Here is a 14,228-nt window from a genome sequence, read left to right on the forward strand (position 1 = left end):
AAAGTAACTTAACTTAACCTTAGGGAATCCAGTCCAGGCCAGTCCGCAGTTGACTTGACCTACCAGGCCACCCGCAGTCTGATCGATGCCCCATTCTGGTTCTGGCTCTGGTTCTGGCTCAGCCATCCCACCTTATCAACAACAACTCAATCACATCATCCAACATTGCAATAGCACAACAACGGTAGCCGTTGCTCCTGCGAGTGTGAGGGGACATCAGCCTGCCTTTGGTCCAGAACTGAACTCATCCCCCAAAACCGAAAGAGCTACCACAAGCTCACTGCCAACAGCGAATGATCACGGATCTGCGGCATCGTCGGCTTGCTCGCATATGATACCCCGGTCACTGTCACTTGTCGGTCGCCGCATTCGACGCATCTCAATCCCGAACCTCAACCAGGATCCACCGGCACACGCCCACGTCGTCCCAACTCTTGCATGCCAACGGCGCACACCTCAGCTCGTACAGTAGCAACAACTGCCATCGTCTTGGTCGCTTTCATTTCCTGTGCTTCCACCACCCGCCACATCAAGCCAGCGGTTCAAGCGCAGCTCGGTATTGCCCGGCATGGGTAACGCACACACCAAGGAGTCCAGGGACGGTGCGCGGCCTGGGCGCTACGAACCGGCAACTTATGGAGATGCAAACGATAGATCCGGCAGGCGCTCCAGTCGCCGCGATCTGAACGCTCTCGACGTCCTGACCGGCGGCCCCTCGTCGACCTCGCGAAGAGGCAGGGAAGAACAGCCCGATGCCCCGTTCGAGCGGAGAGAGACAAAGCAAGAGAGGGAAGCTAGGCGCCTGGAAAGGGAAAGGGTCGCCCGTCTCAAGGAGCGAGAGCAGAGCATGAAAGAAGAACACGTCGACGGCGGCTTCCTCGTCACCATGGGCGTCTATACTGCTTCCGAGGACTTTAGCAAACCCATCGTGAGGCAGCTTCAGGTGAGTGACCAGCACCATGTCCCGGTGTGCCGTCCAGTACTCCAGTATTCCAGCACTGACATGCACCCTTCCCTCATAGATCGACAGGAAGATAGCACCCTTCTGGCGAGGATTAGACGACTTCGAGGACAACTGGGCTGAGCATCAGATCATTGCCGCTGCTCGTGGCCTCGATATCCCTCCTGCCGACCAAGTCCCAGAGGGTCTCGTTCCCCAGCCACGACCCGCCGAGTCGCCAAGTACGTCATTACAAAACTTGAACAACCTGACGGTACCCATGGGGCCTAGGACGCTCTCGGCCGCCTCGGACAGGACTGCTTCCAACCCAGGATCAGCACTTCCTTCGCCAACTTCTCCTGCGCCCCCTCAAAAGTTGTCGTCGTCTCTCAAGAATCCCCACAAGACTCTCGCCAACGTCCTCAGCCTATCGTCTTCGCGTAATGCGTCGCAGCAAGACATCATTCCACGCGAGATCAGCCTACCCAATGACCCTTTCGTCAATGGCCAACCCCTCGAGGTGTTCTTGTACAAAGATGGCATAGAATGCCCCATCTGCGTCATGTATTACCCGCGGTATCTGAACAAGACGCGGTGCTGCGATCAGTATATTTGCAGCGAGTGCTTTGTGCAGATCAAAAGACCAGACCCGCACCTACCAGAGCACCATCCCGACGGGCAGAACGGTGAGGAGAGCCGAAGCCAGCCAATTCCCGAGGAGCAGCCCAACGAGCTGATCATGGAGGCTGCTTGCTGTCCCTACTGTACACAGACAGAGTTCGGCGTGACTTACGAGCCTCCTCCCTTCCGTCGTGGTCTGACACACGAATACCAGCCACAAGGACTGGGTAGACACGGTACCGCCATGTCGTCTTCGTCTTCGCTTGGGTCCAACCTTTCCCCTACCTCTGCGACGACACCAGCAGCTGGCAATAGGAGGCGAGCTCAGAGTCTGTCTGCAAATGATCCGAGTGTGATTTCTACCGATAGGATACGACCAGACTGGACGACAAAACTCAGTGCCGCCCGCCAACACCAGCGGAGGAGAGCCGCAGCGGCTGATGCCCTACATCATGCCGCTTTTGTCATGAATCAGAGTGAGACCTCCCGTTCTATATTCGGTCGGTCGAGTCGTTTTGGCCGGATGCGTGCCGGCAGCGAGAGTCCAAGTTCTCAGCCTACTAGCAACCTGGGACAGAATAACCAAGCGCAGACTTCCGACCCTGCTTTAGCAGGTCCCGAGCCCGGAGCTAGGACTTCCTCAGTCCGTACGGGCCCAACAAGGGAGCGGATAGATGCCGCTCACCTTGAGAGCATGATGAGTAAGTTGTTTTTCATTTGCCTCACCAGACTTATCTTACTGAGATTTGTGTAGTGGCCGAGGCGATAAGGTTATCTTTGGCCGACGAGGAAGATCGAAGGAAGAAGGCCGAGAAGGAGGCCAAGAAGGAGGCTAAAAAGAAGGAAAAAGAAGAGCGCAAGGCCAACAAACATAAAAGCAACGTATATGGACAATCTGAAAATGGAAGCTCGGCCAGCTCGAGCACTCTGAGTTTGGGTTTTGGCCGGAAAAGGACAAACACTGCTGGGAGCCAAACTCTTCGTGCCGAAGCCAGCGTCGCCGCAGCCAATGCGGCTGCAAGTCAGAGCAATGATACCTCACCTACACTAAGCCCGGTAGCTGAAGATCAGGGCAAGGGCAAGGAAGTCGAGCGCGACAACTCTACCTTGCCTATACCGATATCACAAACCTCCAGAGGATCGTCGCATCTCCGCCATATGAGCAATGCCAGCTCCATATCTTCTGCGAGTGGGCTCGAGAGTCTCTCAGCCAGCTACAACAACCGACAAGATGGCGCTGAAGGTCCAACGGCAAGTCAAGTCAGCCTGAACGAGGCCAAGAGCGAGGATGAAGGCAATGGTACCGAGTCCATGTTCAACTTCAGAAGTCTAGGCGAGATGATTGGTGTGCCTATCGATGGCGAGCAGGCCATCGGCGCGGATGGTCAACCAATCAGGTCAGCACTGAACGACAGAGATTCGGACAAGGCATCTCAGGAATATCACGAACATGTCGAGCATGCTGCCCCTAAGAGTATAACAGCAGCTCCGGACTTTCATGACGAGGCTGGAGAAGCAAGCTCTGACGCCTCCCCTGGCCAGACAGCGGACAAGCCGCTGAAGCTTCGTATTGACCCAGCGACACCGTCTGTTGAGAACGAGAAGCACGAGTCTGGAGCGCATCTACACCCTCCGAGCGTCATGATCACACCTGAGACCCCTGCTCCCCAGGACGGAAATGACGATGCTAAGCAACTCGGACATGCCGATAGGGTTGAGCGGCCAAGTGAAGTTACGCAGTAGTGGCTCTTGGAGCAGACTGGACCGGAATTGTAACCTATTTTTGTGGCTGTTTGTATGCCATAGCGGAAGTGGATCATGTGCATTGTATTATGGCGTTCTTGGTTGTCGGCGCTTCGCAAGGTATAGATCATCGGCACGGCTTTCGGTGCTGGAACACATGATGATGAAGATAGCATTGGGTTAGAGCAACCGATAAGGAAAGCCGTTTCCAAAGGCAGCGAATTTAAGTATTACCCCAACCCGGTGGTTTCGTATGTACTGGCTCGTCTTGATTGTCTCACATGGGAGAATAGTCCAGCCACGTCTTCAGGTTATTGTGGCCATGCAATTATTTCATCCATGTCATCTTTCCGATAAATCCGATTAGATCCAGTCGCGGCAATGCGTGGCACTCCGCACGCCGGGAAGGCGGGCCCTTCCCATTCAGTCAAGGATGCATTGTATACAGATTATGTCTGATGTGAGCAAAGAAGCACCAGTACGTTCTTCACATTCTCGACAGATCTTCGCAAGCCTAATCGTCCGGGACAGAAGCAAACAATCGCTTTCACTTCTAAATAGGATCATTCGCAGGGCAGCAGCCCCCCCTTAAATCTAGCCCCTTCTCTTTCCATCTTCTTGGCATATCATGACCTGCTCGGGAAGTATTTCTCGTACTTTTCATAGATCCCATCGTCCTTGGGGAAGGTCCCCTTGTCCTCTTTCCTCCTCGTGTTAACGAAGCCGGCATCGGGGCTGCTCCAGCTGTAGTCCTTCCACTCGCCCAGCACCTCCCACATCTTCTCCACGAGCCCCCCGATCTTGGACCGCCGCTCCAGGCTCCACGCGTGCGCCTCAGCCGCCTCGGCGCTCGACGGCGACGCGCCATACCCCTCCACGACGCTCCGGAACACCCGCCACGTCTCCTCCAGCTCCGGCACGTTGGTCACGCCCATGACGCTGACGCCCAGCTTGGCGCCCCCGGGCACCCACGGCGAGTGCACCCCCAGCCGCGACCCGTCTCGCGCCCAGCTGTCCAGCGCCCACCGGATCGCCACCACCTCGAGCTTCTCGCCCGCCGCCCGCGCCACGGCCACCAGGTCCTTGACGGCGCCCCGCAGCGCCCCCGGGGAAGGGTGCCACTCCTTCATGGGCCCGGCGTCGGCGCCCCGCGTCGTCAGCAGGCCCATGCCCAGCATGCTGGCGTTGAGCACGACGTCGACGCCCGCGTCCTCGAAGCGCCGCAGCACCGCCGCGCCCCCGAGCGTCGCGTTCTGCACCGTGAAGTGCCCGTAGCTCAGCACCGCGTCGAGGGGCTCGCCCGTCTCCTCGAGCACCCGCTCCGCCAGCCCGCAGAGCACCCCCACCGGGTACCCGGAGATGCCGACGTAGCGGATGAGGCCCTCGTCGCGCAGGCGCCGCAGCTCCGACACCGCCCCGAGCACCTCGTCCGCCGACACGAACTCCACGTCGTGCATGTACACCAGGTCCAGGTAGCTGGTGTGCAGCCGCTCCAGCGACCGCAGCACCGAGTACCGCACCCAGGCCGCCGAGTAGTCGAACGAGTCGCCCGCGATCCGCCCCGCCTTGGTGACCAGGAAGTACGACTCCCGCGGGTATCGGGACGCGTTGGACGGGTGGGCGAGGGCGGAGCCCAGGATTGTTTCGGAGGGGCCGTAGTCTGGTTGTTGGGGAGGATGTGTTAGCTGGTTCTTTTTGGGGGGGTTGCTTCTATTTCTTGGTCTAGGGGGGCGAAGTGAATCGGTATACTTGGCCGCCCAGGAGGTCTATCCCCTGATGGCAAAATAGGCGAATATATATATATGTATATGTGTGTGCGTTTTCTGCATGACATATAAAACAAAAACAAAAATAAAAAGACTTACACGGTGAGGTGTCAAAGGCGTTGATCCCCAGCTCCAGCGCCCGCGACACGATGGACAGCGCCGGCAGCACTTCCGGGTTGAACGGATCCGAGACATATTGTGAGTTGAAGGTGGCCGTGCCTGCGATCAGCGGCGGCATCACCTCGTGCAGAGGCTTGCGGCTGGTCTCGGGGGCCAGGGAACCCATTGTGACGTGTGGGCTGGGGGCGACGGCGGCGATCTTTGATTGTATGGATTTCCCTTTGCGACGTTGATGCGATGTCGATGCGATGCCGGTGCCGATGAGATGTGGTATGGCGGGGTAGTTCTTGGAGGGGCAGTTTTTCGTGGGAAAGGAGTGCGATCGCTTGGTATGATGGACAGGAAATAAGTAATTGTACCGCACAATTGGTGTAAGTCAAGGTAGTATTCGAAGTGGTTTCCCTGTTGCCGATCAGATTTGCTGTTGCCCGGAAATACTGGTCAGATATAGCTGCCACAGATTTCTTTCGGATATCTTTTCTTTTTTTCTTCGGCCTCCGTCAGGGTGCCCCTAGGCTCTTCTCGCGACGTCGCAAAGTGGTGGGAACAACTATCGGACAGTGGGGTTCTCGGTTTGACAGATGTCTCGTCCGGGACAAAGATTACGACGAGCACGGGAGAAATGTCACAAGCAAGACACTACGGATCGTCGGTGGTAATCATACCTACGGGAATGTGTCAAGAGACGGCAAACAACGGTAATGCCAAACCATGTAAGCGCGATGCGCGCGATATCTGTCACTTAGCTACGAAGATTTACAGCATGTATCTCACTAAAGTTAGGTCGTCGCTAGGCTAGATGATCTAGATGTGGTCACCTTAGACTTGTGATGATTCACGAGTAAGCGGTTCTCGCCAGCAGTCAAACAGACGTGCAGCAAAATTCTAGTATCCCTATTGGTTGCAGTCAACTATTACGCGATTCCTATGTATGTATGGGGTCCCGGAATCAGCTGCAGGAACTGGGGTTCCAAATCGCGCATGGCATTTTCATAACCGCATTGTAGTATGTAGACAACTGACGGAGCGTACCCCATCCCTACCATCAAATAAAAATAGCCTACGGATACTTTTTATGGGGGGTTTCGAAGCACGTCAACTGCGCATGGTGTATGTGGCCCCCCCTTCGAGCCGGATATGCCCGTCGGGTTCATCCTTTGGCTTTTGCGTCGACGGATTTTTCGCCGAAGCTCAAACAGAGGCGCGAGATATGTCTGATGCGGCTGCTGAGATGTTTGGATGTGAGGGAAGTTGGGACGGCAGATGGCAAGTTATTTCGGTTCAACTCCTGTCGGCTAACCTGGCATGGTTGCTATGGTCTATGGCTTTTGTTAGTGCCAATATCCACATCACGATGCCCCCTCGAGCCAGCACAGATCAGGGATTTCCTTGATCATGAATCAACCGATTAATGCTCGAGCGACTTCTCAAAGCGCCTACACTGGTTTGCCCAAATCCCCGACCGAACTGTTTCTATCACTGCCGCTCGACGCAAGTTCTGGTCGAGCTTCGCGCCTGGGATGAATACAATTCTTTTTGTTCATTTGGGCGAACACATATTCTGCGACAGGAGTTTGCCCACTGAACGAGTTCTTGCTTGATAAGACTATAAAACAATGTGTGCAATATTACTCATAAATAAATCTTATTATTGAAGAAAGGTATCCGAATGTTTACAAGTATAAGTTTCGACGATATTGGGTTTCAAGAATCGCATTATCTTGTGTATATGTAGCGATAATTTATGGAAGTAACATGTTGCCCAAATCCTTGTGTGAGCCGCTTTGCAGCATTTCCACGCAATCGCCCCCGTGCTTTGAAAAGCCACTTCCCAACTATACGTGCTACTTTCGGGTTGTTTGTCCCGACTTGCCCGGCAATTTCCTGTCATTCACGTTCTCTATCGGATGCCTGGGAATGCTTTGCCGTTTGGTAAGTGATGGTCTGGTTGCACTAAGTTCAGCCTGAAGTCGCGATAGATTGCACGCTACGCTTTGGGCAATACAAATCCTTTTACGACGTCACGGCATAGTTACTCTCCAAATGTTCACGTCTTGGCACTGTCTTAATCGTACCAGCTAACATATGTCTGTCTCTTATGCCACGTTGAATGTTATTGCTCGGAGCCAATCAGGATGTCTGAAGATCGAATGACTATCATGTATCCAGGTTCACGTACATTGCTGTATAGCCTATGCCGGCAACTGCTTAGATGATACTCCTTGGCTGGTCGTCACTCCAATTTATGGACTGTGGTACCTCTTTCTGTCACAATTCTCAGCGCATAAATGCTACACAGGCAAGCTAGCTAGCGTCCCATAACCATGTACTGTCATGGACTGTCATTATGAATTGGAGCACAAGATTGGCTGGGGTTCAAGTATTGACGATCTACCCACCGTCACTACGGTTGCATACAGGCAATCTACGGTCCATGGCAATCGCCCATGTGGGATGCAATTCCGCATGAGTCTTCGGCTCAAGTCAACCCGCTGGTTGTAAGTGCTCTTTTCATGTGAACACTGTCACCATGTAGCTTTACTGCCTGAGCCTGCCTTCCAATAAATAAGTTCCTTGTTTCCCACTGGAAGGCATGGTTGTTAAATTGTATAATTTCTCGGGTTTGAACGTCCAATACGGCCTCATATATATAACAGTTCTTGAACATGAGGCTTTCAATAATCGCAGTCGGCGCTGCCAGCTTGGCTGGTCATGGTAGGTAACTCACGCACAACCACCGCAAGAGTAGAGATGTTGACGCATCGAAGCACTTGCCCAGGCAGATACGGTTTCATACACCGATGCAGAAACCGGCATTACCTTTCAATCCTACACGGACAGCGACACCAACGTTTCCTGGCGTGTAGCACTTCCCGAGGATACCACCGGTGACTACGATGCCCTCCTCCAGATCGAAGGTCCAGCATCCCTGGGATGGATCGGCTGGGCTTGGGCGGGAACCATGGCCTACAACCCGTTGACAGTGGTGTGGGCCAACGACAACGAGGTCATCCACTCCTCCCGCATGGCATAGTAAGTACCACAATCTTGTCTCCACGATCGCTTCAAGCAGTGCTGACGGACAAAACCAGTGGTTTCTATACACCCTCTGTCTACAACGGCACCACGTACCAAGTCCTCAAGGGCACCGGTGTCAGCGGGGGCAACTTCAAGTTCACCGCCCTCTGCAAGGGCTGCACAGCTTGGAAAGACTATGACGGCAACCGGCAGACCCTGGACCTCGTGGAGCCTGCCCGTCTCGCCTTCGCCTTGTCGCACACGGCCGTCAACACGCCGTCGGACAGCAGCTCAGGCTTCGATATCCACGATTATGTCGGACACTGGTACGCGGACCTGGCGGCCAGCAAGTCCGCCGACTTTGGGACCTGGGTGGCGAAGAATACTCCAACGGGTGCCAACGGGACAGCTTGGCGTCGTGGACGGCCGAATAGGGCTCGGGGCTTGATGCCGGAAATCTAGTGCGCGACATGGTGGTGTGGGAGTTGCAAAATGATCAGTTGCTTTTTAGACAATGTCCATCTACGTTTCTTGTATAGGAGTACACCGAAAAGCGTTCAGGTTCACAAACTGCAGAAGATGACTGCTCATCATATGTGGCAACATGGTCATAGACAGACAAGAATAGGCTTAAAATGGTATGAATAGGCTTGAGACTCGATACCATTTCCACGCATATGCTCGCTTGCTACGAATATCAGGGCAAGGATTTGAACCGCTTTTTCCTTGTTTCCTTTCTCTCTCCTTATGCCTCGATCCGATAGGTGGTATTTGCGTGTTGCGCTTTGCAACATGCAGAGCTCCCAACTGATGCGAGCGAGATTTCGGTCCATTAGCAAAGTGCCAGTCATCATAATATACCAGAGCTGCACAAGCACAGGCGATCTCGTGTAGGTTTTCAAACCGGCCATCACATCCTAAGAAATAGTACTGCAGGTTCTGGTCTCTGTCGCGGCCGATCGTCATAAAACATCTTGTCGTGTATTTCTGCAATCTTTAGGAAGTACGAAATCTTTGCAGTCGCGGCCGTGGCTCTTCGAGTTTGCCATACATAAAAAGTTTCTCACCGTTGTGAAACAACCACTTCTCCAGGTAATTAACATAATTTTGTCATATTCTATCACTTTGGTTCCCTCTTCTTGCAGTTACTTTCAAGTGTTAACACTATCCTGCTTGTCACAATAAAGTCTTATTTGGACATGATCGTCGAACTTAACATATTTGGAGCGTATCTCACGGCTTCGCAAACTATGGACGACCTAAGGGGGCCCAGAATTTTGCGTCCTCCTTGCTTCAGGCGTATCACGACGATTAGAATCCCGAGTGTCCTTAAACCTTTTGCATATTTGTACAATGACGGCACAACAGTACGTCAATACCTTCGCGTTCAGCGGCGTTGTGGCACTACTCTATAGCACTCTTACTTACAATGAGGGTCGCTTTCAAGCCGACCGCGGATGTTCCACACTACGTGTGCATGGTATGGAGCAGAGGGCACCATGAGAATTTCCCGTCAGGAACTTACGACACAGCTAATGGGGAAAGGGGTGAGATAATTTTCAAGTGTGTCTAGAGAATATTTTCTAGTATTCTCAACGTAAGCAAAGTCACTATCACGATAATATACCGATATTTACTGATATAGCCCTACGCTGTCAGACAGTCTCACATGCATCAAAAGTTTATCAATGTTATAGCCAGCCTGTATATTTGTATGTGTGTGTATAATGTACAATTGAATTTCCAAACATTCTCCAAGTCATCAAAACCCCCTTTTGAAGCGCGCACGCTCCCTTAGAAATGAAGTATCTTATTCATCCTCCATGGTAAAGCACCACGGGAGGATGCTATGCTGCTTGCGACGAGCTTAGAATCCGAAGAAGTCACGGGCACGAGCGCGGAAAGCAGGGGCATCGTCGCTGCCGCCGAAAGACCCGGTCTCCTGAGGACCAGCGCCCTGGGATCCAGTGGGCTTGTCACCACCGGGGCCGCCGCTGGGAGCTACAAAAATCGAATTAGTTTGGGTTCATGGCGTGGGACGTCGATGATAGCTTACAGCCAGAGGGGAAACCGGAGGGGAAGCCTCCAGCACCCTGAGAGTGAGACGCGCCTCCCGAAGGGAAAGCGCCGCCGGCACCCTGAGAAGGCGAGCCAGACTGAGCGGCCTGGGCAGCGAAAGCGTTGTTCTTAGCGGCACCGGAAGGAGCAGCGCCGGAAGGCTGGGGGAAGGCTAATATATACAGTCAGTATGATCACGTCATCAGAAAGCTTGCATAGAATGCTCACCAGAGCCGGTAGGGCGTCCGCTGTGGCTGCCGTGGCCACCGCCGTGGGAGTGGGCGCCTTGGGAGTGGGCACCGCTGGGGCGGGCAGACTCGAACTGACGGCGCTGGAAGGCAGCCTGAGTAGGAGCAACGGTGGGGACGGGGCCACTAGGAACTCCGGAGAAACCACCACCAGGGGCACCCTGTAACAGCCAAAGTCAGTAGTTGCTTGCTATAGACGTGGGACAACGTAGTGATGGGTGCAAACATACGCTAGGGAAGCCAGGACGGCCAGAGAATGCGCCAGAGGGTGCGTTGCCGCCAAAGCCGCCAGCTATTGCCAATGGTTAGTTCTGGTCATCAACCGCATTATAATTTAGGCTTGACACTTACAAGCAGCAGCAGCGCGAGCGTTACCGCTCTGAGTAGGGGCAGCGCCCTCGCTGTCACCGGGGAAGCCGGAACCACTGGGGAAGCCACTGGGGAATCCGGACTATTACAGTCAGCAACTATGATATCAATCTAGACAGTGATGAAGCATAGAGAATGCTCACAGGAGGGGGGCCGCTAGGACGAGCGCCACCAAATCCGCTTCCCTGAGGAGCAGAAGAAGGGCGGACGGAGGTAGCGAATGTAGTCGGGAAAGAGTCCTGAGCGAAGACGGCGGCAGTCAAAGCCGAGATGACGAAAGAGTACTTCATTTTGAAAGAGTTTGAAAGGGTTGTTAGAAAAACGGTGGAGTAGTTTTGATGTTGTACGAAGTAGTATCAGTCGACCTGCGTTATGATATCAAAGAAAGTTTTCAGCAAGCTGAATGAAGTCGTAGACTTGAGAGAAGAAAAGAAGTGAGTGAAAGAGGCTGTTGTTGAAGCTGGTTGACCAAAAAGAAGATCGAAAACTTTACGAGAATGATTCAAACCTATATACTCTTGTCCGGCATACGGCAGTCACTTGATGTATGTATGCAACTCCATACTCAGCCTGGTCAATGTCACGCTATTCCATAGCTTGTCGTGGTCAAAGTTGATGATGTGCTGAGGATAATAGATTGCTTTCTCCACCAATGACTCCTGGCTTGAATAAGGGCCCTTGACGGGCCTGTCTCCGTGGCACTATTCTGGGAGCACTGAGTGCGTGTGGACGATCTGGTATTGATGAGAGCTTTGTTTCCCGCACTAGGGTTGAATGGCCAGAGTCTCGAACGTTGACGTGAGCTGGGCTTGATCGAACACCAATTATGCAGCCTGACAGCGGTAGTTGGTGACTAGTTGTGGCCATGGTCCGGGGGTTTCCACAATGGCGGCTTTTCAGATTGAAGAGTCGTCGTCAGCACGCAGAGCCGCAATTGCTTAGACCAATGGATATAGTTACATCAACGGGTCGCTAAACTCTCCTCGTAATTTGTTTCCTGGTGTTCCCCAGCAGATCTGATGCCAAGACCCATGATAGAATCCATAAATCTCCTTGGCGGAGTGATTTGGACCATTCACACCAAGGTACGAGTCTGCCCTTGATTATGTTGTTTCGATGCCCCCTGTGTTTCAAATTCAGTGCTAAGTAGAGTGCACATTGATATCGGCGGCGGAGTCCACTGTAATGAGGCTCCTAGAGACGCTGGACTGCCCCACAGTTCCCGCACCATGGGCCTGGCGCTGCTGAATAGACGAGTCTGCCGCCTCTGAATGGTGGGAAATATCCACTAACTAAGCCTTTATGAGTCGTCGTCCTATCATTCGGGCTTGCACATCTTCTGACGCGTCGTCAGCTTATTGACGATCCTCTCAGCCATTTCTGTCGCAAGCAGTCTTGCTTTAATGAAGGGTATTCCGACCAGATTCCGAAAGCCTGAATTGGACCGGGAGTCGCATTCAAAAAGTAAACGCAATCGACATGGCGTTGATACAATGCGCTACGTGTTGGCAAACTTTCCTCGAACCTTGCTTTCATTCATGTTGATGAATTGCGTCGAGGATAGGCATGGTGTTTCTGCCGATGATGACAGCGATGATGCAACTTCTTCTTTCTTTTGCTCATATCGGAAACAATGCCTCCGCCACAATACAATCACGCTGCCGTGATATTTCTCCGTATCCTGCTGTCAGTTGCTGTCCATGGGCCAAGATGCTAATGAGGCCGGGCTGGCTTAGATGGTACTGCCATGAGTCGGGGACGTTTTGCCAGATCGCAAAGAACAGCAAGTCACGAAAGGGGCCCTAATTAACAAAACTAGTCAAACGTCCTCGCTCGTTGGCGATATTTTGCGACTGCAAGTTTAGTGTGCTGCTCTCGAATATGCATCGGTCGAAACCAGCAGGATGACAGGAGGCCTTGTCGTGGCTGCGACATAAATTGGTTGCCCTGACCTGTCGTTCAACCTCGAGCCTGCTTTCCAGGCACTCTAAACGATCACAACATTTTATCCGACAGACGTTCCTTGCCGACTAAGAGAGATCGCGGTCGAGAGAATGCAGCAACACATCGGGGATATAATAGGCTGGGCATTACGCATTAGTACTTTCTACTTGCTGGCTCACACTCAAACCAGTAGCCACCAATAGAGCGTATACCAAGTAAGACGTCACGGTCGTGGCTGCTTGGTAAAGGCTTGGGGTACTATCCTTCGTTCATGATGCCTCGAGCACGTCAACGAGTCTCAAGGGAGGTGCCACGAAGGCCTTTGACTGATCAACTAAACGCTATCCACAGGCGTCTCAATAGCCACAACGGCTCTCACAGTGAAACAGATGCTGTCGGATGGATTTGAGTAAGAGCATTGCCGTCCGGGCCTGAAAGATGGTGAATCATGCTTGGATATAGTTGAAGCCAGACGAAACTCTGGAGGCTTTCAGTTATTTCTGCGCATAAGCTGCAAAACATTCGCCTGAGGAATATGACACCCGGCAACGTTATTGTTGAGATTGGAGTAGCACAACGATGAAAGATACACGAAGTTGTATCAGATAGTGCAGCAACCAACGAGGACAGTGTCTGATGGCAAGCGCGTCGGCTATCACTGGTTTAACAACGGCAATATCACGCAAAATGCTTCGTTCATCTGCGGGTACCAACAACACATTGGCTTGGAATCACAACGGAAGGACCCATCGCCATACGATAATATTCGGAGCAATGGACAGGTAAGCGCAATGACAAGTAGGCCGCACCTGATGCTGTTAGTACGACAACTCGTGCATATTGATGCTATCGTGGCACTAGTTCCATTGACAGTGCAACAAGTCTTCTCGCTCCTCCACGCTCACAGTATTGTATAGTGGCAAATGCTGTCTTGTGCTTCAGCTCCCTGTCGCTGATTGATGGTATCAGTATTTTATCAGCACTGAATGACTGAGTAGATCATGCAGAGCGAAGCGTGGTCTCACAAGTATTCCATTTGCTCTCTCACGCGTCATGCATTACTTGCGCCGGCTGTGAGTCGGGCGCTCAAGTGATGCACCCGCCATCTGTGTAATGTCGCGGCAAAGCTAGCGCATGTCAGCACCGAAAATAACGTTCTGATTGCATCTCGTCCAGGGGCACGTTGTTACAACAGTTGCACTGATCCTCAATCATCGGATGAATCCACATGCCCGCCGACCCAGTGTCTAGACTGTACCTCGGAAAAGGTTATCTACATTGGCGTCTTCCCAATGGCGAATCGCTTCATGTGACTGGGCAAGAAGGATTTGGAGCGACCATTAAGCGCGCGTGTTTGCAGCCGTGGCGCGTCTTGGGAATACGCTGCTCCCAGGCATGTGA

General features: G+C 52.8%; 4 protein-coding genes across 4 annotated transcripts; 2 read left to right on the forward strand and 2 right to left on the reverse strand.

Moving 5' to 3' along the window:
- Window positions 1-568: 568 nt before the first annotated feature.
- On the forward strand, window positions 569-3,304 carry BKA67DRAFT_527424 (uncharacterized protein; the record flags this gene model as incomplete). Its single annotated transcript, XM_046098853.1, has 3 exons — window positions 569-943; window positions 1,023-2,262; window positions 2,316-3,304. 3 exons carry the CDS (start codon window positions 569-571, stop codon window positions 3,302-3,304), a joined length of 2,604 nt encoding a protein of 867 aa, XP_045951652.1.
- A 626-nt stretch (window positions 3,305-3,930) lies between these two features.
- BKA67DRAFT_527610 (Aldo/keto reductase family-domain-containing protein) lies at window positions 3,931-5,356 on the reverse strand (the record flags this gene model as incomplete). Its single annotated transcript, XM_046098876.1, has 2 exons — window positions 3,931-4,964; window positions 5,170-5,356. 2 exons carry the CDS (start codon window positions 5,354-5,356, stop codon window positions 3,931-3,933), a joined length of 1,221 nt encoding a protein of 406 aa, XP_045951653.1.
- A 2,500-nt stretch (window positions 5,357-7,856) lies between these two features.
- BKA67DRAFT_542117 (uncharacterized protein) lies at window positions 7,857-8,670 on the forward strand (the record flags this gene model as incomplete). Its single annotated transcript, XM_046101047.1, has 3 exons — window positions 7,857-7,905; window positions 7,959-8,223; window positions 8,283-8,670. 3 exons carry the CDS (start codon window positions 7,857-7,859, stop codon window positions 8,668-8,670), a joined length of 702 nt encoding a protein of 233 aa, XP_045951654.1.
- A 1,405-nt stretch (window positions 8,671-10,075) lies between these two features.
- Window positions 10,076-11,173, reverse strand: BKA67DRAFT_542118 (uncharacterized protein; the record flags this gene model as incomplete). The annotated part of the gene is made up of 6 exons (XM_046101048.1): window positions 10,076-10,209; window positions 10,265-10,438; window positions 10,495-10,675; window positions 10,745-10,806; window positions 10,866-10,965; window positions 11,027-11,173. 6 exons carry the CDS (start codon window positions 11,171-11,173, stop codon window positions 10,076-10,078), a joined length of 798 nt encoding a protein of 265 aa, XP_045951655.1.
- Window positions 11,174-14,228: the final 3,055 nt, after the last annotated feature.

This window comes from Truncatella angustata (genome assembly GCF_020726525.1).
Source record: "Truncatella angustata strain MPI-SDFR-AT-0073 chromosome Unknown BKA67scaffold_12, whole genome shotgun sequence".
Taxonomy (NCBI): Eukaryota; Fungi; Ascomycota; class Sordariomycetes; order Amphisphaeriales; family Sporocadaceae; genus Truncatella; species Truncatella angustata.